Raw genomic sequence first — 26,491 nt, 5'->3', positions numbered from 1 at the left:
AAACCTGCAAAGATTTGTCTTGACTTTGAGCTTGAACACGGACAGGTTGGAAGAGGAAAAATTTCAGCAGCATTAATAATCTTAAGGCTTGTCAAGAATGGGTAAATATTATTTGCAAGTAAAACCTCCCTCTAACTGAGGGAGGCAAAATAACAAGGAGGGCCAAGTTCACAAGAATTAGCTGTATTCACAGCTGAGAGAAGCTTGCATCTCCCTCTTCCATCGGTCCCAGTTACTTTCGAATTTACAGTGGTGCCCCAGCCCCTGTTGCATTGATTGTAATAGTGAGGTTCAGCTCAAGGGTCTCACTTAACTTGAGCTCCCACCTACCCCAGCACACCCTACCTCTGCCCATGGTCCCCAGCATGCCCCACCTCTGCCCATGGTCCCACAAGGCTAAATGTCATATTGCCCTGGCCCCCGGCCTACCATCCATCAACTCCCTTCCACTTTGGTTCCTTCCCATCTCCAGGTTCTGCTTATGCCATTTGTCCCTGCAAAGCCTTCCCACTTGCCTCTTCATCTGGCCAAATCTAGCCATCCTTCAAGGAGGGAGAATTTCAAGCCCTTTCTCTTTCAACAAGCCATCTGCAATGCTCCTAGACAGACAGTGTCCGATTCAACTTGTCGCTTAAGTAGTTGTGCCTTGTTCTCCAGAGTAACCGGAAGCACCTGACAGGCAGGGGCCAGGTCTTACATGACTCCCAAGTGGCTGTGGCAACACTGGGTATATGGTCTGAATACACAAATACCTGTTCAAGGATTTGAAAGCATCCATTTGAATCAATTTGCGGCATGCGGGGACCTAGCAGGAAAATGCTGTCCACTCTCTGCTCCTTGCCTTTGGAGACCTCCTCCTTTAGTGGAATGGAGAGGCCTTGGGATTCTAGGTCACAGACACTCAGAGTCTAGTGTCAAATATTCTCAGGAGCATCCCTCCTTGGATGGGAAAAAGCTGTTGGTCTGGCATTTAAAACTCAGCTCTGGCCGGGCGCGGTGGCTCACGCCTGTAATCCTGGCACTCTGGGAGGCCAAGGCGGGCGGATTGCTTGAGGTCAGGAGTTTGAAACCAGCCTGAGCAAGAGCGAGACCCCATCTCTACTATAAATAGAAAGAAATTAATTGGCCAACTAATATATATAGAAAAAAATAGCCAGGCATGGTGGCGCATGCCTGTAGTCCCAGCTACTCGGGAGGCTGAGGCAGCAGGATTGCTTGAGCCCAGGAGTTTGAGGTTGCTGTGAGCTAGGCTGACATCACAACACTCACTCTAGTCCAGGCAACAAAGCGAGACTCTGTCATAAATAAATAAATAAATAAATAAATAAATAAATAAATAAATAAATAAATAAAACTTAGCTCCCTGGTCCAATTTAGCATATCCCCTATATGATAAACACCTTACTTAGCCTAGAAGCCTATGTAGAATTTTAATAGAAAATATATTTCTGGGCCTGTGGCGGTATATGTTTAGATTCTATATCATCAAGAAAAAAATCATACAAAATGGGCATGCTTTGGAGACCAGTGGTCTCCAAAGTGGGATGAGAAAAAAAAATCAGGTGGAAAATAATAAAACATCAATCTTGATAATTTATTACATCTTTAATTTCTATTTTTTAAATTTTTTTAGAGATGGGGTCTTGCTCTGTCACCCAGGCTGGAACGCAGTGGCATGACCATAGCTCACTGTAACCTCCAACTCCTAGGGTCAAGTGATCCTCCTGCCTCAGCCTCCTGAGTAGCTGCGACTACTACCATATGCCACCACTCATGGCTAATTTTCATTTTTTTGTGGAGATAGGGGTCTCACTATGTTGCCCAGGCTGGTTTTGAACTCCTGGCCTCAAGTGATGCTTATGCCTTGACCTTCCAAAGTGCTGGGAATATAGGCATGAGCCACCGTGACTGGTCTATTTTTGTAGGTTTTCTAATGCCCATAATGAGGTCCCTAAAGATGATAATAATATTATAGTAACAGCAACAACTACTACACTCACTGAGTGTTCATCATGAACCAGGCACTGTTATACAGCATTTTACATGTTTAAATTCAGTGTAATTCCCACAGCAATACTCTGGGGTAGATGCCATTATTAGTACATTTTATAGGCATATGATTTACAAATAAATTATGAATGTACGTAAATCAAGAGCGCGTGCTTAAATTATTTTTTACTGTTAGGAGTCCATGCTCTAGTCTCTTAGCCTTCCCCCATTTCTATGGGTACCCTCACCTCACTCCTGCTATCACTTCATTACTTCTGTGGTTGTGTGGGCATCTCCCACTTCTTCAGGTAGCCCCTTTTTTGCATATGCCCTACCCCCATCTCTGTGGCCCTGTCCCCCTGTCTATGAGCATCTCTCACTTCTGTGGGCACCCGGACACAGCCTGAGTGCATATGATGACTGACAAGGCCAGGGATTCTGAGAGACACAGACTTTCTCCTGTAACTCACTCGTAGCCTAATCAGCACGCACTGAAGGACCCACGCTGTGCCCTCAAGGTCAACGCCCCCACTCTACTCTGACAACTCAATCATTTCTGTGGGACATTTTCCAACAGGCTCCCGCTGCTCTGCTCTTTGACTCTGTAGCTGTTGTGGTGGCTGGCCTCCTGCCCAACATGCCAGATACCGCCAGTTTTAAGATCCAGGTGGCCGAGGCCACCCTCCGTCAGAGGAAGGCCACTGAGTGTACGGTCCCAAATTAATCCAAGGTCACTGTGGCAGAGGAGCCTGTGTGAAGCCACCAGGCTGCTCACGCACGTCACCACCCACCAGGGCGTTGGCAACAGCATGCCCTTAATTTAAGGCACTGGGTTTAAACTTGAGTCATTGTGCCATATTTCACCCTTTCATTTGCCAAACCGCCAGTCAACTTAAACTAAAACATGCTTTTGCAAAACGCTTTCAGGGGAGGTAGGAACGCAGGAATTTGCTGGAAATATTCAAATGGACTTAGAGTGGTAATGGAGTAAAAAATAAGAATGTGCATCAGTTTAGGTTGTGACGTTCCTCTTTGCTGCAGAGGGACAAAGAGACTGGGGCTGCAAGCTTTTATTTGTCCTTTCTGATCCAGCAGCACGTACAGATCAGTTTATTCTAGTCAGGAAACTGGTGCTCAAGTTCTCCATGACCTTCCTGGGCTGATAATGGCAGCTAGAGTTACCATATAGTTGGTCTCACTCTTATCCCACAGAGAGAGCTGGGAGGGACCAGACAAAGGTCATCCTGCCATTAACGCCCTCTTGTGAGAGAGTGTGCACGTGTATGCCTGCAGACATTTCAGTGACGATGAAAGAGGGCGGGCTCCATTCTGCATTTTGCCCTCCAAGCAATGCAGTGGAAGGGAGAGAGCACTGGGCCAGGAGTCAGAGAACCAGGCTGAGGTCCTGCCTTTTCTCCATGTCCCTTCCTGGCTAGGTGACTTTGTGCAAATCATTCAGTTGTCTGGCCTCTGCTTCCTCATCTCTAGAATGGGTTAACAACATCTGCCCCCTCTACAGCCTGACTGTGCTCAAAGACATAGAGGCACAGGCATGGCATTAGTCAACTGCAAAGTGATAGATTATAATTTGATAGCTGATAGCATTTGGGTGTGCCAGAAGCTGTAAGAAATCACGACTTTCTAAAATACTGCTTTGCCAAGGTGCTTTGTTCCTTGGTTCTTCCCAGTGGCTGCCTCCTGCTTGCTAGATAATGTTGCATTAAGTAGTTTCATGCTCAAAGCCTCTTCTCAAGTTTGTCCAATCTTTTCTAGCCATATTTAAATGAACGATCACCAATGTTTATGGACTTCTGACCACACATGATTAAAGCACTGTAAACTGCTTATCTCAGTGCTCGTCACAGCCCTCAGTGGAGTGCTATAATCATTTCCTCTTTAAAATGGGCAAGTGAGACTTGTCCAAGATCATAATAACTAGCTCGTGGCAACACCCTTAGCACATCCTATATTCTAAAGCACACTATGTTATTTTCGTCTGTACTGAGTGTTCTGCTCACTGATCTCTGAACAGACTTACAGCTGCCTGCCTTGATCTAGTCCTCCTGAGTTCTACCCTTACTCAAGGCTAGTTCAAACCCTACCTTCTCCCTGAAGCCTTCCTCGAATATTCTGTCCACAGTGCTCCCACCTTCTGAAACTTAATAGCCCATCTGGCTCTACAACGTCTTGGTACTTTTCAGATTCTGCCTCATAGTGTCAGAGCAGGTAACTTATTTTAATGTGTATTTCTCAAATCACCAATTGGACTGTATGGCAGGCATCAACAACATTTTTCTGTACAGAGCCAGATAGTAAATACTTTAGGCTTATAGGCCATAATGTCTCTGCTGTTCAACTCTGAACCCAATTCTACTGTTTAGCACAAAAACAGCCATAGACAATATCCAATGCATGAATGAAGCTATGTTCCAATAAAACTTTATTTATGGACATTGAAATTTGAGTTGTATATCATTTTCATGGTCATGAAATATAGTTCTTTCAATTTGTTTAAAACATTGGAAATATGTATCACTCATTTTTAGCTCATGGTCCATACAAAAATAGGCAGTAGGCTGTACTGACCCAAGGGCTAGTGCTTTGCTGAGCCCTGCTGTAGACTGGTCCTATCTATTTCATCTATTGCCCTCACTGGCTAGTAGTGGGGCCTATGAAAATAATATAGGTTTTGGAGTAGCCCAAGTCTGAACTCAAGTTCCAGCTCAATATTACATTGTACTTAGCAATAACAGATATGTAATAACTGTTGGCTTCATGCCCCTTGTAAGCCATATTTTTTATTGGCATCCCTTAGTTTTTATCTTAATTCCATCTTATCCCAATAATTCAGTTTTCTCAAGTGACTCACTAGGGAACAGGGGTAGTTGTTTGGGTAAATATTGGTGTTTTCTACCATTGAGCCTCACTGGGGAGAATATAGGATTTAGAAGTCCCACTGCAAATAGGTAAGTCTTTGCCCCAACTGTACCTGACCTACAAATTGAGACTCCAGTTCTTAATCACCCAGGAAAGATGGTTGCATATGCTTAATCCTACTTACTTCCCCCCAAATAAGTTATACTACATTTTGAAATTTATATATTTTCATAACCATTGCCTTTGTTTTTCCATTACATTTTTTTTATTCTCATAAAAATGCTTTAATACAGGTATGATTGTCCTGGTTTTATAGTTGAGAGAGGTAAAGTGATTGATGTGCAGAAGGTACCACATAGAATAAACTTTGAACTCTGAGCTGGAATGTGGGAGGGCAATCTTCTTTCCATCACTAAATTCCTGATTGACCACAGTACATGCCCCAGAAGTCATATCTACAATTTCATTCCTCAGCGTGCCTTGTTTAAAAAATTCATTATGCTAAATATAATATTTGGGCTCCAGAGTAGTTTCTGGTTTGCAAACTTGAAAACTCATTGGGCTCACCAGGCAGATACTTAAAAAGTAGCAATGCCTGGGCACCATCTTCAAACAATTAAATCGGAAACTCCAGAGGTGGGCTTATGTAGCTTAACAAGCTTCCCACCCAGGTGATTCTGATGTGCGGCTAGGGCTGAGAACCACCGGGCCGTAGTAGGTTCACAGGCTCCCTTTGGAGCAGCGAGTGGGTGGTGGTTTCTGAAACTTTCTCCTGGTTGACTTGATGCTAGACACCGACTTTATCCTCTGATCTCTCTGTGCCCGGGTTAGTCAGCACGCACCTTCTCATGGTTACCAGCTTCCAACCCCATGACTGGCCCAGCCCCAGGAATCTTCTCTAGCTCCCCAAGGGAACTTCCAAAATGTGTTGGTCTTGAGGTGTAGGGTAAACTATTTTTAAAATCGCCTTCCACAAACAGGTAAGTTACTGCTCCTAAAGACGTTAAATCATCTTTAAAACGCACAGCTAGGATTGTAGTTAAATCCTCGGGGGTGTGCAGGGGAGGGAGCAGGAACAATGTGTGTAGCTTGAAGCCAGTTTAAATGACATACGAATGTTGTTATATAAAAACCTTTCCAATTTATAGTCAAAAATTTTCAGATTCCAAAAATTCCATGACATTTTCATGCTAAGTGATAAACATGATAACATGCTGAGATGGTGTTGGCCATGTCTTTTATTACCTCTGCATGTCTCTTTTTTGGAAGGTGACAGCCAGCAGGAACAGAACAAATTTTCTGAAAATGTACTTTGGCTCTAAAGGCTTTAAACTTTTTTTTTTTCCTCAAATGACCCTTAAAATTGGTTTAGCTCCTTAGTGAAACCAGCAATCATTGTAGTATTAAAACACCATTAGGTCAGAGTAATAAGATGGGGATAATATCCTGGCAAGCTACTTTACAGAGTTGGTTTAAGGATAAGAAGAATATATAAGTATATTGAGTTCCTAAGAAGGAAAACCTCAAAACACACTTGTCTATCATTAAAATGTTTTAAGTTCTTTATAAAAATAACATATTATTTCTCAAATTACAGAGGACTCTAACAGTGAAGGGGGGGAAAAAAAGATTGTCTTTTCCAAAATAGATTTTTCCACTATTCCTGAACCAAATGACTTTGAAAGGCTTCATCACTTTCTCTCATTTTAAGATTATTGAAGGGAAAGTGCTCACGACATATTTCACAATTAGGTACTACTAGACACAAGTTCTCTGCTGAGTCTTAATCAAGTGCCAGATTCACCAGTTAATTACTGTGTTTAGGTAGAACAGCATTTTTATCAACTAAATTGAAAAAGCATTTTAGGAGGAATCAGTAGGAGGAACCAACAATAATTTTGGTAAGGGAGTAATAGTAAGTATCAGTGTCTGACTTTGCATAGTGGATTCTAGTGTGCAGAGCACTTCCATTTATAATTTACCACTGAGTTTCCATAGCTACCCTGTGAAGTAGAGGTAAGTCCCTTTACAAAGAGGGAAACCAAGTCTTTGAAAGGCTGAAACAGATTGAAATAGGACCTGGGACCTTTCCTCAGGTTTTACATCAAATCCTCCCTTCACAGAGAACTTGCTGCAGCAGTTAAGAGTGTAGACTCTAAGACTGCCCAGGTTTCAAATCCTCATTCTGTTACTTTGTGACCTTGTACAATTCATTTTACCTTGCTGTACTGCCATCTGTTTAGATAGAGACAAAAGTGTCCACACTTCATATGATTATTACAAGGATAAAAGGTGAAAATGTACATAATTGCATGAAATAGATTTTCACTTATGATCCTTGTTCCTTTGCTTTATTTCTTGTGAAAGTAAAAGTAGGTAGGAAGAAAAACCACCTAAAAACTGACCATTTTGAGGATCAGTTTGTAACAAGACATCAGATCTAGGTGTCTTCCTCTAACACCTAGAAGATGGAAACTATTTGTATTCTTAGCAACAGAAGTTTCCAGATCTTCCTGGGCCCATTTCCAACCAGCCTGGGTTAGTTTGCAGGCACTGGCAGGACCAGGTGACCTCCCTGGACAGGCAGAGTCACCCTGAATGACATGACATTTCACCTAAGAAGATCTCTTATTTTCAACCCTTTTGGACTGGCATAAGGGCTTAGCGCAAGGGTGCCCAGATCTGCTCACGTCCTCACAGGCTCAGCTCATAACTTCTAACCTGTCTCTCGCAAGCCTGGGTTTTCATCAGGTCAGTTTGGACGGCCAAGCCTGCATCTGCCCAGATGACAGGTGAATGATCCAAGCCTCAAGGGGGCTTAAATGTCATCACCCTGGCTGAGCCTTTGCAATCATCTGACTCAGTGACATGGCACTGAGAAACACAACCACCCAGGAAAAAGAAAATAAAAACCAAACCAACCAACACCCACAGGGGGAAAATTCCCTCTGAGTTCAGCGCCTAAAACCCAAACAGCTGCTACCTCCCAGGCTGAACCACTGACAAAATGCACATGGGAGTTTGGTGGATGGGGGAGGAATAATAAGCCAATTAAAAAGAATCATTAACTTGAAAGTCACTGTTAAACTTATTTGCTTTACTACCTTCATCATTAATATTTTGCTAAAGCTCATTAAATTTTTTTTTCCCAAATAAGGTTTAAAAGGAAAGCAGCAGATCCAAACAAGCAGTTCTTAACTTTAGGTAGATGTGGTACTGAATTTTGCTATCACATGGGGGTGGGAAGGAATCCCAGGAAAGAAACAGAGGTGCTTTGAATTCCTCCAGTTTTGTGGCTTAAACCAAGAATGCCCTGGAGTCACCCAGAGGCAGCTGAAGCAGGACAAGAGGACAGTGAGAATGATCAGAGGTGCAGAAGGTTTTTAAAACAAGCTAAAGTGCTTTAGGGCTGGCTTCCTGCTGAGTTCTCTCTTGCTGGTGTTTCAGCCAGGGCCTGTGCTGCCTGTAACATGTTCCCATCTCTCCACGGGGTGGGCCCTGAAGCGGCTTGGAGTGAAATTTCACTTGAGGGGACTGACTCACTAATTCCCTGAGGCGTCATGGCAACCTTTGTCTGTCCCGCCCAACCTTGGGCATATCATAACAGTACGCACCTAAGAACTTGAAGTAGGGAAGAGGGAGGTTGCAGAATCTGTTTTCTGCTCGACTCTAAATTCTCAGGTTCCTCAAAAGTTATTTTTTGGGGAATTACTTCAAGACAACCCAAAGAGATGATCTGACTTAAGAGATTTGGGGCCAGACTTTGGGCACTTGAGACTTACCCGCACTACGTAGTTAAATCTTCTGGAATCCAGAATGGCAGTTGAAAAGTCCAATCTGTTGAAAGCTTCCCCCAAAGTGCAATATCCATGGCGCTGAGCGTGAAAAGAGAGGCACAGAAGTTACTCCTGCCACGCAGAGGTCACCCAAGTTAGAATCCAGTTAGAACAATCCAGCTGGACCAATCCAACCGGACTCTGCTGAACAAGCTTGATGTCCATTTCAGGTAACCTGGGGCCACTGGCTTCTTTCCTGCATTCATGAATCCCTGTGAGCCACCAAGATGGGTAGTGCAGCCAGCAGCTGCCCGAGTTAGAGACTCACATGTTAAATACTCTTTTGCATGACTTGTACCATTTGGACCCTTGCTCTCTGCACACACTGCTCTGGGAAAATCATTAGTTCCTTATCAAGGAAAGACTGGAAGCTAGCTGGGTATATGATGTCAAATGTCAAGGTGGTTTGTGACTGTACCATACTCCTGAGAGGAGAATTAGACCTACCTGCATCAACAATGCACCGATAGTGCTTTACTAATTGTGATGATTAAAAGTGTTTTTAAGGCTTTGTGAGGAAACAAAACAAATTTTGATCTTTTATCTGTGAATGTACTTGGAGTTGGGAGTGGAGAGCTCCTGGCTCCTACCTGCTGCTCTGCCGCGAGTATCTGGGGAGTCTTGGGTATGTTACCAGGACTCACATCACAGAGGGAACTAGATGTTCTCCGAGGTCCCTGACAGTGATAGAAATGCTATCATTCTATCATTCTGCCTGTATCCTGGTTATCTGAGCAAATGCCTATGCAGGGAGAAATGTACATAGAAGGGCCATACAAATGTAGTTATCACAATGTCCTGTATCTTCCTGCGTCATGTTGAGCAGGCACTGAAAACTTCCCCTAGGGTTAATGATTAAAGAGATCTTAGAACAAAAGGGAGGTTCTGTCCTGAGGCAAAATCTAGGATAATAATACAGTTGAGATGGGCATATTAGTCTTCACAAAGCACTTTTATATACATAATCTCACTGAATGACTGGGAGTCCACCTAGTAACTTGCCTCTTTCTCTCTCTGTAGCCCCAAACTACAATGGTAGCTAGGGAGTAGGTTGCCAGCCACCACCACTGCCCACACCCAAAAAGACAGTTGTGATTTGAAGTGACACTTTGTTTTTCCTCAATTTCCTTCATATTGAAGTGATGCTTTTGCCCAATTTCCCCCTACCCTACCAGGGAGGCATAAGGTGAAATGTAACCATTTAATAAATGGATGGATGCTCACCTCTTTAGTACTTCCTTTGTGGACATAGATCCATTTTTCTTGGTGGAAATCTACAGAGACCAAAAAATACACCATTTTAAGGTTTATAATGTGTCCAAGATTTTAAACATTTCACTTCATTTATATCAAAGTTGAAAAACTTTTGACAAAAAATACAAAGACTCTACTGACAATTTAAGAGGATACAAATGCTTTCTTTCTGCAGTGTATAAATACTGGAGCTATAATTTGCTTTGCCTGAAGCACTCTAAATCTGCAACAGTAAGATTTCATATATTAAAGCTCCAAAATTAAAAAAATCTAATACCCAAGTACAAGTGTGTTTTAAATGCTAAACCTAAAACTTATACAAAGTCATAAAAAGTAGAAATAAAACAGATAACATGAGGAAACCATAGAGTATAGATTAAATGAAAATAATCTAGAATTCATGTTTATTAATAGAAATTTATATTCTCTGCTAATACTTACATATAGCATCTAAAAATGTAACAGTATTTATACAAGGAAAGAGGGGGGAGAAAATCTATTTCTAAAGCCTCAAACAGTACAAAATGTAAGCACACCCTGGAATTGATTCAGCTGCCCATGTCACTGTATAATAACTATATTACCTATGTCAAATACAAGTGACAAACAGGAAACAAAGACCTCAACTAGCAAATAATTTATAAACAAGACTATAAAGAACACATTAATCTCACTTGTAAAATGCACAGCTAGGTTTCTGAGTACAAAGATCCTATTGACCTCTGTCAGTGACACAGTGAAGTATTAAGGCAGATGTCTAACATGGGAGGTGTGATCCCTCCCCTCCCCCCTCCCCTGCCAAGAACCAATCATAACCATCTTCAAATAGCTTTTTTTTAAGGTTCAAAACAAACAGCTTACACTGAGTTTTGGTTTTGCTGTTCAGTATGTCCTTCTTTCTCTTCTTGGCTGCAACATCATAGTTCAGGCTGTTGAAAAGATTCTCCTTATTGTACACCTCCTTGTTGCAGTAACTATGAATAACAGAAGAGAGGATGAGATGTAACAGCTATACTTTAATGTGAGCTGCTTCTATAAATAACTTATTGGGTTATAAAACAAACAAACATCCATGCTGCTCAAACAAAATAAAACAATAAAATAATCACTCAAAAAAAAAAAAGTCTATACAGGCACAGACTTCTTTCTTTGAGGACGAAATATTGTCACATCTGTGTGGAAGGCAGGGATGGGGGCTTCTGCTTCTTTTGAATTCTCTAACAGTGCCTGCCATTGTAATTTGATACTCAGCACTGTCCTCTTTAAGAGCAATGTAGGGTACCACAATAATACTTTAAGCAAAAATGATGAATGGGGGGAGGAGTGGTTACTTGTATCACTGTAACACAATGCCTTCATTTTGCAAAAGCATCTACCCCAAGCTGCTGCTGCAGCTTTTTTTTTAACCCCAGTTTTATTGAGATATACTTCACATACCATACAATTCACCCATTTAAAATATACCCAAGCTGCTTTTAACTCACATGCTACTATCATGTCTTTAAAACATGATCACGTTTAAAAAAATCTGACTTAGAAGCTCCGTTTCTAGATGTTTAGTATATAGTGCTAGTTGCTTAGGTTTCATGTAGTTCCTTGACTAACACTAGGCATTATGGTGTGACTTTGGGTCCTCACTGAAACAAGGTGAATTCTTAATTCACAAATTTATTATGTAAGGGCTGAACAGACATTGAATGTACCTATTTAATTCACAGGTCTTTGAAGGATGGGCAGGTTTAACTTGGGTATATATTTCCCAAGGCTAAGCTATTTGAGGGGCTGATGAGCTATTCTACTACACCGTGTAACAACTTCAGAGTAAATCCGAATAGTTTCTGCAGAATGAATACAGGAGGAATATAGAGGTATAATGAGAAGATAGGTTCCTCAACTCCCTCAACCCCCATGGGGTATGTAAGGCAGGATTTATAATGCCAACCAGTATAACATAAATTAGAGGGTTTTTGCTATGTCACCAATATATTATGCTCCTTTAACTTTCTGAGTTCCTCTGCTGAATTTAAAATGTGATTTAATTTGTATCTTTTTTGGACAAATTGGGTAAAATAATGTACACCTGTACTTCTATATTCCCTTGGCATTGTGTGAATGATAGAAAAGAGGGTTTGAAACGATTTCCAGTATCTTTTTGTTACACTAGGCTCTTAAGTAGTACTTTAATTATTAATAGTATAATAAATATCTTGTTAAAATGCTCACACATGACATCACCAACAATATACTCAGTGTTGCTTTTCTGGACCTATTGGGATAAACTTGATGAATAATCAATCATTGGTTAATCTTCTTTTGTAAAGCTATGCTTAATACCATTTATTAAGTTTTATAAATTTAGGCTTCTCCTTTCCATTCTGGGAAGCAGGATATTTTCAGGTTGCAGTGAGAATACTACAGAAACGTCCTCTCTCAGAGCCACTTTCTTAAGCCAATGGTGAATGTTTGGGGCCAGGCTCTGTGTAACACATAGGTGTATATTTGTCTACTTGCATGACTATTGATGCACAAAATCGCCTATCAGCCCATCTGCTCCAAGGTCAGCACAAAGAGAGTGGTGGAACAAAGAACAGAACTCTGAGTCCCTAAGGCTAACTTAATAAATTTCAATCAAAGTTGAGAAAAAGAAAAAAAAGATGGGAGGTCACTTCAGTGGTCCATAATGTACCAAAGCTGAGAACAGCTTTAGAAAGCAAAGCTAGAACATTTTGTGTGCAAAAACCACATGAAGGCTTATTTTTAAACACATACCACTAAAATGACAAAAACCTACAGTATAAATTCCACATATAGAGAACCATAAAATGAAGCTGTCTTATTCTTAATTACACATTTCAAGTTCAACAGAAAAATTTCAGAGCCTGGGCCATAGATAGTGACCATCACTTAGAAATTTTAAATATTTGTATTTCATCTTATTCTTTTCTAATTGAAAACATTCTTCAAAGGAATCTGAGCACTTGCTTTCCTCACAGAAGCTACAATAACCTGCTTTCAGCCCAAGTGACTCATTTCAAAAGCTAGTTTAAGAACCATTTTACATAATTGATGATGCTCTCTCACTGTAGAATTAGAAAAGTTTTAACCAAAGAGAAACCCTATACTTTTCGTTTGGTATTAGGTTTTGGATTCTGGAGGTAGGGCCTGGAACAGTCTACGGGGTTTATTTGTGTTGCCTACTTATATGTGTTCTTTTGAGCAGTAATATATTCAGTTAGAGGCTATTTTGAGAGTTCAATTGCATCCATTTCAAGGAAATGCAAAGCCAATGGAAAATTACAACTGAAATTTTAAATTAGAAAAACCACCACCATTTAGGAATTGCAGCATTTTTTTTTAAATAAGCAAAACCATCTCATCGAGGCTGCTTTATTCACTAAATTGAATAATAGCCAGCAAGTTGCTATTTTATAGTCACTTCTTACTAATCTTGATTTTTATAGGCACAGGCCTAGAATAAGAAAAGACCTCTTCCCGCCAGCCTCACGCTACCACATACCAAGATACTTTAAGACAACTTTAGAAAAGGTGGAAAGATTTCAAAATAAGACCATAAATGAGACTATTTTGGCAGCAGATAAAGGAGGGAATGAAAAAAAAAAAGCCCTATTTCTCATTTCATTTGCGATAAAAACCATTTAAGAAAGCAGTGACCTGCCAAAAGGCTTAGTTGTAGTTATATAGACTTGATTAAAGCCAGTGGGATTTCTATGCTAATTTCCTCTAATACACATCCAGATCACCAAACTCACAAGGCTAGTACCCTGAATGCTCTGGTGAAACAAACAACCTAGTGTATAAAACTCATAGAATAGTATCTTGCACACAGTAAGCACTCATAAAATCTTAACTATTATTTTTGTCTAGGGCACCAAGGTAAACTTCCTGCTTCCTGGTCCAGCTTTAGCTATATAGTAAAGCAACATTCGAGGGAGTTTTTGACTACATACGTGTAGGCTTAGAGAAGACTGGCCAAGTTTCAGATAGTTCAGGTTACTCATCCCGGAGGTGGGGCGGGGAGGGGGTTGTTATGCCCAGTGCCTCAACCACCACTTCCTTGAAGTATTCTTAGATCATCCCAGTTCAAGCTGAACTCTTTCCTTGGATTCTTGATCTGCGCCACCATATTTAACACTTGCCATTCCCCTTCTATTATATATAATGACAACGTTTTGAGAGGGGGGTCCCGCTTTAAGCTTATCTTAAGTCCTCCTACGATCTCAGTCCTGGACACTATTTTTTTTTTAACATTCTGCTTTTGGAAGAGGACAGGGTCCTGGACCACAGATGGAATGGCCAGCAGAGTCCAGGGTTGGTGTGTGTGCAGACAAGCGTCAGTCAACACTAAACAATAACTCCAGGCTGAAAACCACCAAATGCCCCCTCCATCCCTCTCTTTTGTTTGGGCAGCTCACAGAATGGTACAGGGTATGAGAAAGTAAGTCTACCATGCTTCTGTAGTCCTCTGTTTAAGTTACCAACCCCCGCCCCCGCACCCCTTCTTTAAGAGCCTGCCTTTTGTTTTCCTGTAACAGGAGAGGCATTTAACTTTACCTGTGTGGGCAGGCACTCAGCCCAAACCTGACATCACAGAGAAATGTCACCAAGACCGAAAACAGTGGGGATATTTGAGATTACAAACCTAGACCTCAGAAGGCCAACTACCTTTAAGAAGTTGGCAGACTTCTTATGCTAAGTAGGGAAGGGACTGTTTACAATTACTGGGGAAAAAAATGCCCTGCAAACAAGAAGCCAGCTGCTTTGCCAGGTGGCTACCAAAAGATTCCTAAACTCTGACTCAAAGGACCACAGGTGCTTGCTGATCACTATTTGTGGTAGTGATGATGAGTGTGACAGCTCCAGCTCAGGTGTAAAATGGAAGGAAAGAAAAGAGGCTCATCAGGGGGATATGGGGGGAGGAAGCTACCTGATCCCATCCTAGTCTAAACCTCTGTGGTAAGTTAAAACCATTCGCAGGCCTTCCATACTGTGGTGAGAGAGATACCACTATTTATTTCTAAAGGAGAGTTATACCAGTTTATCTCCTGGAGCCGCTATAGGGTGGGTATTAATACAGCTCTTCATTTCAAATCCTCTCCTGTTGAACCCAGTCCTCTGCTCCCCACTGAGGAGCACCCTACAATTTTATTTGGGAGAGCCACTGTGACACTGCTCATCAGACCATTGCTGTACCTACCTAGAAAGAATCTGAACTTTTATACAGAAATAAAGTACCAAAATTTTAGATCATCGTTCCTTAGGAACAAGGAGGAAGGAAGCTTCTCATTTTGTTAAAGGAGAATAATTTAGGCATAATTGGCAACTAGAGTCACTAAGAGATATAGTCTGGCAAGAGCAGTTGGTCTTTTTATCTTTCTGTAAATAAATTATCTGATTATCTGTAAATAAGAATTCTTTATAGTGCTCCCAAAATTCCCCTGGGACTGCCTCCAAGTATGTCTAACATAAAGGTTAACATGCTCCTGTCCCTTCTGACAGACCCCAGGATTAAATAATTTCTTTCTTTTCATTGGAGACAAAGGGAATTTGATGCATTACAAACTAGAAACAAATGGAGGTTCTAGAGGTCAAGCTGCCAAAATAACCATATTTTCTTGATAGTTTTCTTCAAATTTATTGCCAAGGCTTCATGCAAACAACCACTGGTAAATCTCAGTAAGTGGGAACCCGGCCCAGGCACAGAACTCTCCGCTGAAGTCAATTTAAGGGTGCACAGTGGGGCTGGGGGGCAGTGGTTTCAACCAAAGGCGGCAGGAAAAGGCACCCCGGGGTCGCCCCAGCTACACCAATCCCCTCTGGACCCGCTTTCATCGCCTTCCTCACCGAGTCCCTGGCAGTAAACTGTCAGGGCAGGGACTGACAGATTCCAGACCACCTAACCATTAGCTGGCGCTTGTGTCATTAGCCAAGTCGAGCAGAGAGCCCAGGAGACCTCAGATTTTCCACCAGACTGCCAGAGCTCGGGTGACACCTCAAACCCACAGGCTCACCTGAGCCAGGCAGGCTTCCCACAGCTGACTCAAAACGGGAACACGCTCACTGTACAAAGAAGACTGGCGGAAAGGGCCACGGAGGAGACAGGTGCAAGTGCTCGGTCCTCCCAGGAGCGGAGAGCTAGTGGTTTCATCCCCCGCCTCCCTGCCAGGCTCGGCATCTCTGCCGCCCCCACTCTCCACCGCTCGGCGGGTCGGCCGCCCCTGCCCGGTTACTCATCGGCCCTGGCCACTCCGTGGTCGCCTGGGCGTGGGAAGAGCCTGGAGGCGCTACGGGCAGGACCCGCGTCCAGCTCTGTCACCGCCTTGTGCCCCCGCGCTTGGGCGCTCGGAGCCCCGCCACCGCCGCGGTGAAGGGCGCTCGGCTCACTCCCCCGCGCCGCCGCACACGCGACTGCGCCACGCCGGTGTCCTTACGGTGGGGACCCCTAAAGTTCTGTGCTTAAGTTGGAGCGTTTGGGGACAAGATCTGCGATTGTCATGAGATTCTCAGAGGGACCAGGTGTTCTGTAACGAGTCGTGTCCATTTGGAGACGCTGACCTTGAACGATAAGAGAAACCAAATCCCCAGTCTCCGTGCTCTAGCGACCTCTGCAGAACTCCAAGCAATCACTCCCATCCCCCCTGGTGTGGCCCCCTCTTTACCCAGTCCCGGCCTTGCTTGCCCTTCATTCGCCTGCCCCGCGCCCCCCAGGCCAGCCCGGGTCGGTTTTGCAGGGCTGGAAGTTGGTGGCGGGCCCCTCACCTGCTGAGGTCGCTCACAAAGCTGCCGCTCTTCTCATCCAGGAAGCGCTTCCAGCCGTCGGCCGTCTTCACCCAGCTCTGCCCAGGGGACCGCCAGTCCTGCCCGAGGAATGGCATGGCACCGCGAGCAGACGCGACCGACGGACTGGACCGACTGAAGCACGGGAACGGCCTGGCGGCCTCGGGGACGCGCCGCCCGGGGCGGATGATGGGGAGCGGGGCCGGCGACGGGGACGGTGCAGGGACTGGCGCGGAGGGCTTCGGGTCTGGGGGAACAGAGCGGGGCACCCTGCGCTCGCGGGGCGGCTGGCGCTGGGGAGGGTCGCGCGGCGCGGCTGGCTCCCTGGAGTGCTGCGCGGCTGGCTGTCCCAGCCGCAGTATTTATCCCCCGCCGCTGGCCGCAGCTCTTTGTTGCCGGAAGAGCCGCCTGCTCTTAGCCCGGCCCCCCACCCGGCCCCGAGGCCACGTGGCTTTGTTTATGGGCTCGGCTTGTTTTCCGAGGCGCCCGCGGCTCCCGCTCCTGTCCTGGTTGCACAACCGCGCGCGGGTGGAAACTTGAAGCGGCCCTGCCAGGCCGGGTCTCCCCGCGCCCGCCCGCCGGCACCGCAGCGCGCCCTCCCCGCCCCCAGGGCGCAGCTGCCGCGGCCCGAGAGAAAGGCCCCGGGCTTCTTCTGGATCACTGCGGGGCGGGCGTGCGGATGAGGGCCAGGCCCCTCCTGTCCCCGAGCTGTCGGGGTCCACCTCGAGCCAGAGCAGCCTCCGGGGACGCCGTGCTCAGCGCGGCCAGGGGCATGATAGGGGGCGCAGCCTCCCGGCCTCCGTCTCTGCCCAAACCCGGTTCTAGGGTGCCCGAGTTGGAGGGGGGCGGGGAGAAGGGACAGCCTCTCACGCCGCCCCGCCCTGGAGCTGTCATTAAGAGTCCGCAGTTAGCCTGCCTCAGGGGCGGCAAAGGAATGAGGAGAGGGGGCCGGGGTGGCATCTGGTCCCCGCAGGGTGGGAGTGGAGAGCAGAGACGGCCCCCCAACCCACCCTGGCACCCTAGCGCCGCCAGCATCCGCCTCACCTGGCCGCGCACAGCGCCACCACCTAGCAGGGTAGGGGGCTCCCAGGCCAGTTCATGTCCAACCCTCGCTCTAGGACGTCATGGGGCTGGGCTTTTGTTTTGAGACACCACTGTACCCTCCTCCCCTTCCCTCACTTAGGCATTCTCTCGTCTATTGAGTCCTCTCCGGGAATATCGTGCCAGGAGTTTTGTTTTCATTTTGGTGGGAGTGAAGAGGGAGAGGCTCCAGGTCGCTGCCCAGGGATGGGGACCGAAAGAACTGCGCCGAATGCGTGCGGTGCGCAGGGGTGCCCTCACTTACCTGATCCAGTGTGGGAGTTACCCTATTTCCAGAGGACGGGGCGAGGGCCCCCAGAGAGGGGTTAAGCCAGTGACATGCCCGGGGCCACAAGGCTAGTTTCTTAGTACAACCCTAGTACAATCTGAAAACACCCTGTTTGCTTTTACTTTGTTGGTGGTGCTAACAATCTACCTCTTTCTGCAGCTTGCAAACTCCAGGAGAGCTGGTCCGTCTGGTTCCAGCGGCTTTTCAGCCCTAGTCCCCTGCCAGGCCCGGAGCCATCCTTCCACAACTATTTGCTGCGTGAATAAGTGAATGGATAGGGGAGGCTGCTGGCATCCGGGCGCCTTTTTGCCCTTCAGCACCTCTAGTTATGATGCTTTACGGCCTGATCCGTTGGCAATTCGTTTGCACAGGGCAGCGGCGCCAGCAGAGTAAAATCCCCGTGCTCAAGAATTAGCTTCAAACTTGATTCTTCCATATCGCCTTCTCTGCCGCCGTCAGTAGGTTCTCTGCCATTGATTCTGTAATCTTTAACACTCAGAGTAGGCAAAGAAATTGTGTGTGCCCTGCGAGGCTGCGTGTTGGACAGGGAAGAGATGTTTTTAATACATCTTGTTTTCAAGTAGCCAGGGTTTTCCGATTTAGGTTTCCCACCATAAATAATTTATTAGTGTAGTAGTAGTAAAAAATAGCTTGTAAAAACACTGTAGAAGGTCCCAAACAAATGTTAAAGCCTGTGATCATGCTAACGAGTGAGAAAATGTTGGGTTTAGTCTTTGTTGGAGAGAAATGATATCTGCAAGCAAACATAATTAAGGGATGTAATTATTAAAGACGCATACTAGTTATGTATGTGTCAGTAAGCTGCATCCCTGTAGAAACCAGAGGGCCAGAAGGTAGAAGATTTGAATTCTAATTCTGCTACAGCAGTGCCCTACTTTGGATGAATGACTTAAATTCCTGGGGCTTCATTTACTCAACTGTCAAGAAAAAAAATGGGGCCATTATTGCCTTACCTTTCAGGATTATTTAGCAACTGTGATAGATTTGTAGTATTAGTAAGAGTTCTCCCTTCCTCTTTAGTAGTGTTATGCGCCCATACCTTTGCCATAGTCTGTAGGTGGGTGATGTGTGCTTTTCTGATTTTTGACATTGGGCCTGGCCATGTCATGTGCTTTGGCCAGTGGGCTGCTGGTGGATGTGCTGTGCTGTGCTGTGAGCAGAGTGTATGATGCATGTACTTGCTTGGTTGGGCTTGACCTCTTGTGTGTCTACCAGTTCCATGAAAAGAGCAAACCCTGGGTAGCCACTACTCTTAGAGTGGCTTGAGTGACATTATGTGTCCCAGGATGTGACATATGGAGCAGATTCTCCAGTTGCTCCAGGATGTATTAGCAAGTAATAAATGTTTCTTGTTGAATGCCACTGAGATTTTTGTGGTCTTTCTGTTACACAGCATTATTGTGTTGATGGTTGACTACTTCAAAGGGTTGACTGGCTGAAAGTTGATGAAAGTTTTTTAACTTCTAATATTCAAGCTCAAGTAGGAAATCACATTTTTTTTGGGTCCTTGTACTTTTGGCTAAGACTTTCAGGAAGTCTCGGTATTTGTTTCTAGTCCTTCAGCTCTCTCTCTCAAAAAACAAATTATGGCTGTTATATCTTAACTCAGTCTTCTTTTTAAAAAAATTTTTTTATTTTAGCGTATTATATGGGTACAAGTGTTAAGGTTATATATATTGCCTATTCCCCCCTTCCCCCTCGAGTAAGAGCTTCAAGCATGCCCATCCCCTAAATGTTGCACATCTTACTCGTTGTGGTTGTATATATCCATCCCTTCCTCCTCCTCCCACCCTCCCCACACCCGATAAATGTTACTCCTATATGTCCACTTAGGTGTTGATCTGTTAATACCAAATTGCTGGTGAGTACATGTGGTGCTTGTTTTTCCCTTCTTGAGATACTTCACTTAGTAGAATGGGTTCCAGCTGTATCCAGGAATATACAAGAGGTGCTATATCAATAGTGTTTCTTAAAGCTGAGTAGTATTCCATGGTATACATATACTACATTTTATTAATCCACTCATGAATTGATGGGTACCTGGGTTGTTTCCACAGCTTTGCAATTGTGAATTGCGCTGCTATAAACATTCAATTATCTCAGTCTTCTTCTGAATTATGATTGCTTTATTTATCTTATTATTTATTTATTTATTTATTTATTTTTGAGTCAGAGTCTCATTCTGTTGCCTGGGCTAGGGTGCCATGGTGTTAGCCTAGTTTACAGCAACTTCAAACTCCTGGGCTCAAGTGATCCTTCTGCTTCAGCCTCCCGAATAGCTGGGACTACAGGCATGAGCCACCATGCCCGGCTGATTTTTTCTATATATTTTTAGTTGTTCAGCTAATTTCTTTCTATTTTTAGTAGAGACGGGGGTCTCACTCTTGCTCAGGCTGGTCTTGAGCTCAAACAATCCACCCACCTCGGCCTCTCAGAGTGGATTGACTGTTTTAGATTTCTCACACTGTAAAAAAAAAAAATCTAACTTGACAATTCTTTAAGTACATGGTTTCTACTAGGAGGCCTTGTAATGCCGAGTCCCTCAAGATAAAGAATGTGGCAGGCTGTGTCCAGAGCAGTTACCTTCACTTCAGATGCTGGCTTGACTTTGCAAAAACTCTGTTATTTGGAGCCTTTTCAAAGCAGAGCATTTGAGAATCACCAAAGGCAAAGTATTAGTGTTACAGCTTCAGGCTGAAGATAATAGAGACAGATGGATACTCAGAGAATCTCACAAGGCACAGACTGGCTAGGACCCAGTAGGCCTAATGGTTTCAGCAGTGCATACAATGTGAGTACCATGGCTTGTGCATTCCATTGTGTGGGCACTTAGCTCTGCCCCTCCTGCACAGCTTGGTACAACAGATTGCCCAGATTGCATGCTGGGCATTTGATTTTTCATGTGTGCTTCTTCCCCATGGGGCTGTGAGCTCCTTGATGGTAGGGCTATGTCTTAGTGGTTGAGTACCACAGTGTCTAGTCCAGTGCTTGGTACGTGGCAGGCAATCAATAAATCAACAACTGTTGAACTGACCTAGAAGACTATTATTCTCACATCTTCACCTACTGACACCTTGTCACTTCATTGACACAGCAGGGTGTGGAGAAGGGAGGGCTAGGTGCCTCTGGTGCATTCTGTGTTGCATTCTCTCATAGTGGTACCTTACCAGTGGGTGAGGCAAATAGAGATGGTGATCAAAAGGTGTCATCTTAGAAAAAAAGTTTTAATGTACTATTCTACTGATAGTTCTGTGCTGAAGACATGGTGCCAGGCACTTTGCAAGCAATCTTGTTTAATACTCCTCACAAATGTGTGAGCTAGAAATTGTTATTTCCTATTTGTGATCATGGTATCTCCCCTGCCAGGTAAGTATGTTATTCCTATTTGATAGATGAGGAAACTTAGGCTCAGAAAAGTTAGTCTGCCTGAAATCACCCAGCAAGTATGTGGTAGAACTCAAACTGGCACCCAAGTCCATCTATAACGCTGACTTGAACCAAATTGACTAGGTTCAAATCATGGCTCCCTACTTAAAAAGCAATGTGAGGCCGGGCGCTGTGGCTCACGCCTGTAATCCTAGCTCTTGGGAGGCCGAGGCGGGCGGATTGCTCAAGGTCAGGAGTTCAAAACCAGCCTGAGCAAGAGCGAGACCCCGTCTCTACTATAAACAGAAAGAAATTAATTGGCCAACTGATATATATATAAAAAATTAGCCGGGCATGGTGGCACATGCCTGTAGTCCCAGCTACTCGGGAGGCTGAGGCAGAAGGATCACTCGAGCCCAGGAGTTTGAGGTTGCTGTGAGCTAGGCTGACGCCACGGCACTCACTCTAGCCTGGACAACAAAGTGAGACTCTGTCTCAAAAAAAAAAAACAAAAAAAAAAAAAACAAAAAAAAAAGCAATGTGATCTTGGACAAGTCACTTAACCTCTCTGTGCCACACGTTCTTCATTTGTAAAATGTAATAATGATAGCACTTACCTCAAAGGGCGTTTTGAGGATTTATTGAGATAATATGTATGAAGTACTTATAACAGTGCTAATGTCAATGGTAGTTTATTGTTATCTTTTTTTTTTTTTTATTGTTATCTTTATGCAATGTTTGCACCTTCATCTTTTACTTGGTTAAGTCCACGTTCATCTTCCCCATTGAACGTATGTTTTGAGGGCATGGAGCATAGCTCATTCAGCTAATTTCCAGATGTGGGAAAACGTGTCTATCAGAGTAGCAGTATAATGAAATGATAACGAGCATTTTATTAGTTACCATTAATGCTTATTGCACTTTAACTATGGAAATGGACCTCATTCTGTACAAAATGTAGAAGATTACAAAGGTTTACACAGCACAAATTTCACCTGACCCCTTCCTTGAGACTGTTTAGAGAAACTGTTTGTAGAAAGGACTGTGAAAATCTTGGTAAATATGAAGCACATTGTTGCTTCTAAACCAAAATGACATTTGTTTATAGCTTTGGCTGAGGGTCTGACGGCTTCTCGCTGAAATGCAATGGTATTTTGTTTTTTCATAGTTTCTCTTTCTGAAAGAGTATTATTATTATTATTATTATTTTGGTGGAAAATACTTATCAGCAGTAGTTGTAAGTTAAAAATAACTTCAGCTTGTAGGGTGAGGCAGAGGCAGGAATCAACCAGATTTGTTAAAGTTAGAGTGAATTTTATAAAGGAGGAACTAGAGGAATTCAATGTATTAAATCCATCTTGTTAGTGTTGTCATAAGGAATGTATGTTTAATGTCACAACAATTTGCATATGACCTTCCACCCCGTGTCTGTCTGGGGTGGGGCATCTCTGAAACAGTGTGAAATACGTCTGTTAGGTGTGTGAGCAGGAAGTGCCAGCTGTGTGTTATTTTTGGGTCTCTGGCTGCTACAAGTCCTGCCAACTAAATTAAAGTTGGTCAGACACATGTCACTGAAAATATGCTCATTACTTTAATGAGAATCATTTGGCATTCCTCAAATGTGGGCCTGGTTCTGTTTTTGAGAGAGGGTCAAAGGCATTTTGCTATAATCCTCCTCCTTTCGTAGCCCAATTGCTCAGTTTTAATGAAAATTCTTTTTTTTTCTTTTATTAAGTAGCAAAAAGGATTTGAAGACAAGGCTGCTAACTTTTATATAATTTAAGGAAATGAATGAAACCACAACATTCACACCAATAGGCCAAACTTCTAGTGTCTCTTAAAAAAAAAAAAGATTTTAAAGTAGGATGTTAAATTTATTATAGTCAATTTGTATGTTAAATTTGTTATGGATGCGAAGCTCTCAGTACAATATTAGTGCTTAATTGGTTAAAACCAGCCTATTAATAATCCTTCAAATGGTATCTTGAATGGTTGAATAGCAAATTTTAGTTCTGAGATTTCTCATATGCAAAAATAGCTTGGACAGAAATTCATATAGACATTGTGTCTAGTGGTTTACTTACTGTCAATAATGTTCATGTAACTTTGCACAGGAGGTATTTTTATACCCATTTTATAGATGAGGAGACTGAGGCTCAGATTCGTTAATAACTTACTCAAAGCTCTTTTTAAAAATCAGAACAGGCCTTAGAGGTAATCTAGTCCAATCCCTACTTTACCCATGAAAAGGCTGAAAGCCCAGAGAAGAGACACACTGAGTAACACAGAGCTAATTAGTAACAGTCCTGGGAATTGGGCACCATTTGACCAAACCAACAAGGTTAGAATATTCCATTAATCTTACTGTACCAACCAATGTCCCTGAGAAACGTAAATTTTGTTTTATTTTATTTTTGAGACAGAGTCTCACTCTGTTGCCCAGATAGAGTGCTGTGGCATCAGCTTAGCTCACAGCAACCTCAAACTTTTGGGCTCAAGTGATCCTCCTGCCTCAGCCTCCTAAGTAGTTGGGATTACAGGTGAGTGCCACCACACCCAACTAATTTTTTTTTTCCTATTTTTAGTTGCCTGGCTAATTTTTTCTGTTTTTAGTAGAGACAGGGTCTAACTCTTTGCTCAGGCTGGTCTTGAACTCCTGACCTCAAGCAATCCTCCTGCTTCGGCCTCCCAGAGTGCTAGGATTACAGGCGTGAGTCCGGGCACCTGGCTGAGAAATGTAAATTTTGAAGTAAAATTCAAATCTTCTGATTTACACATTCCATTAACTGAAAGTTATCAGGACTTCCCATCAAAAGAGTTTGGTCCAAAGAATACAAGAAAAATAATAACAGGTACTTGAGCCCCTAAAAAGGTTATTCTTCAAAGTTGAACAGGATCCTGAGAAAAAACATATTTGAAACATCAGGTGCACTATAAGTCCTTACCTTTCCATTAGATTACATGCAGGCCTGCTGCTTATTATTTTCTGACAAATTTTTGTCCTCACTGCAGTTTTAACTGGTCGACTCTAGTGATTGGAGAAGTGTTTAGTGAGTCATGTTAAGTCTGTTTCCTTGTATGAGTCACCTCCTGCTTTGTTGAATCCTGGAGAAATCATTGAACCTGTTTGGCATTCTGTTTTCACATTTACGTACACACATGTGTTATAGAGATGGTTGTGTATGATTCTTTGACATCATCGATTGAAGGATGATCATTATGACAATTACAATTTTGCATTGGGAAAGAGGAAAACGCAATTCTTTCCTGTCCTTTTTCTTGGGTGGTTTGTCTATTTCTCCCTGTCATACCTGTCATTTTCCTAAAGAAAGCAGGAAAAGTCTGTAGATGCACTTTCTTCACTGCCATATTCCTGATGCCTGGCACATAGGAGACCTCAGCATATGTGGTATTGAATTTCTAAGCTGTAGCCTCACAATTGTGGCTACATGAACTGCAAACCATTTTACTGCTAACAATTGTGGCTACAGCAAACCATTTTACTGCTTCTCTCAGATGATTCAATAAAAATAAAAATAAAACAAACCCATGATTTCATTTAAACAGTACATTTCAGGAGGAAGAAAGTCATTTAAAAATCAGTACAGAATGTTCATCTTCTCTTTCATTACAAACTACAGCCTGAGATATTCAGTCCCCTAAGGGACATAATATTTTCAACCAGGGCTTACTGTTGATAATAATTTAAGAAATCATTTAGTCTTTTAAACATCTGCTTTGCTAAAAACGGTATGCCATAAACTTTTGCTAAATGTCTTTAAACTGTGTGTTTATTGAAGAGATGGTGCTTATCTTAGAATTTTTCCCTCCTTTGTCAACTGAGCAAAAGGAGTGCTTATCTTTAAGTTCTGTTTCTGACCACGTTACAGGTGGTAACATTTATGGTAGAGCACCACTCATTCTTCGTCTCAACAGGGACACATCACGCCCTTGCTATGTTCCTGGCACTCTTGTAAGGTAGCTTTGGGAACACACAGATGAACGCTTACTCTCAGCGAGTTTACAGGCTATAAGGAGAGAGAGACATATGAAAACCATGTGACATGTGCAGTGAGAGAGAGAAGTGCAGGGTATTATTAGAACACCTATGAGGATGAAGCACCTAACCAGCCTGGAACAGTCAGAGGAGGCTCCATGGAGTTGGTTGTAAGCCAGGTCTTAAAGGATGGGTAGGAACTGATCAAGGGAATGCAGGTAAGGATGGAAGTGGGTGGGCCTCCCAGGTGGAACAAAGGCACAGAGGAGAGGAGCAGCATGGGGCTCGGTGAAAGACAGAATGAGAGGCAGAGCATGAGGCCAGCTGGCCATGGGGAGGTGGGCAGGGATGGGATCACAGAGGACTCCTTGAACGTCAGCAGAAAGCTTCGGCTTTATCTGAAGGAGTGGGAGCCACGGAGGAGCTGCACGGCAGGGAATACTAGCCAGCAGATAGAGCTGTAGGTAGGTGTCTCTCAGGGGATGGAGAGAGGGCTAGCAGTACATGACAGGAAGCAAAAGACCAGTGGGAAGGATGTCGCTGTTCCCAGCAGCATTTGGTGAGCAGCAGAGCCAGAAGAGCGATGAATAGCTGGAGAACAGGCTTGAGACATGTTCAGGGGGCAAACACTGCAGGGCTGACTCGGTGACTGCTCAGAGGGGAAGGATAAGGAAAGGGAAGCCTCAAGGAGTCTCATTGTTCTGAGCGAGACCTCACTTTCACTGGTTTTAGGGCCAAGAACAGAACAAGTTCTGTGCTTCCTCTGCCCACGGGAAGATTGCCTGCGTTGCTGGAAGGACTTCCTCCTAACTGCCCAGGCCTGCCCAGAGGAAGAGGCAGGAGCTCTAAGTGGAACAACATTCGGAAGGGATCTTTTCTTCTTGCTCTCACCTATCTGATCTGTCTTGAATAAGATGGGTTTTTTTTCTGCCAATGGTCACAGCACTCCAAAAGATAGTCCTGTACATATTCCATTTCCAAACGCCT

The 26,491-nt window shown here is 43.7% G+C and overlaps 1 protein-coding gene and 1 long non-coding RNA gene across 2 annotated transcripts in view; one reads left to right on the top strand and one right to left on the bottom strand.

The window, feature by feature from the left end:
* FBXO32 (F-box protein 32) overlaps positions 1-17,082 on the bottom strand; it is a 35,628-nt gene extending 18,546 nt beyond the window's left edge. The window contains exons 1-4 of the mRNA XM_012743322.3: positions 16,734-17,082; positions 10,818-10,930; positions 9,927-9,976; positions 8,649-8,741 (exon numbers count right to left, since the gene is read on the bottom strand). Coding sequence (XP_012598776.2) covers positions 8,649-8,741; positions 9,927-9,976; positions 10,818-10,930; positions 16,734-16,849 — 372 coding nt within the window. The 5' untranslated portion in view covers positions 16,850-17,082. The remainder of the gene's footprint in view (positions 1-8,648; positions 8,742-9,926; positions 9,977-10,817; positions 10,931-16,733) is intronic.
* Positions 17,083-17,153: 71 nt separating this feature from the next.
* LOC142871930 (uncharacterized) lies at positions 17,154-19,503 on the top strand. The gene is made up of 2 exons (XR_012920157.1): positions 17,154-18,072; positions 18,280-19,503. It is a non-coding gene; the product is annotated as an uncharacterized LOC142871930 (long non-coding RNA).
* The last annotated feature ends 6,988 nt before the right edge of the window (positions 19,504-26,491 follow it).

Source organism: Microcebus murinus, chromosome 7 (genome assembly GCF_040939455.1).
Source record: "Microcebus murinus isolate Inina chromosome 7, M.murinus_Inina_mat1.0, whole genome shotgun sequence".
Lineage (NCBI taxonomy): Eukaryota > Metazoa > Chordata > Mammalia > Primates > Cheirogaleidae > Microcebus > Microcebus murinus.
This window is presented reverse-complemented; position numbering and strand designations above follow the sequence as displayed.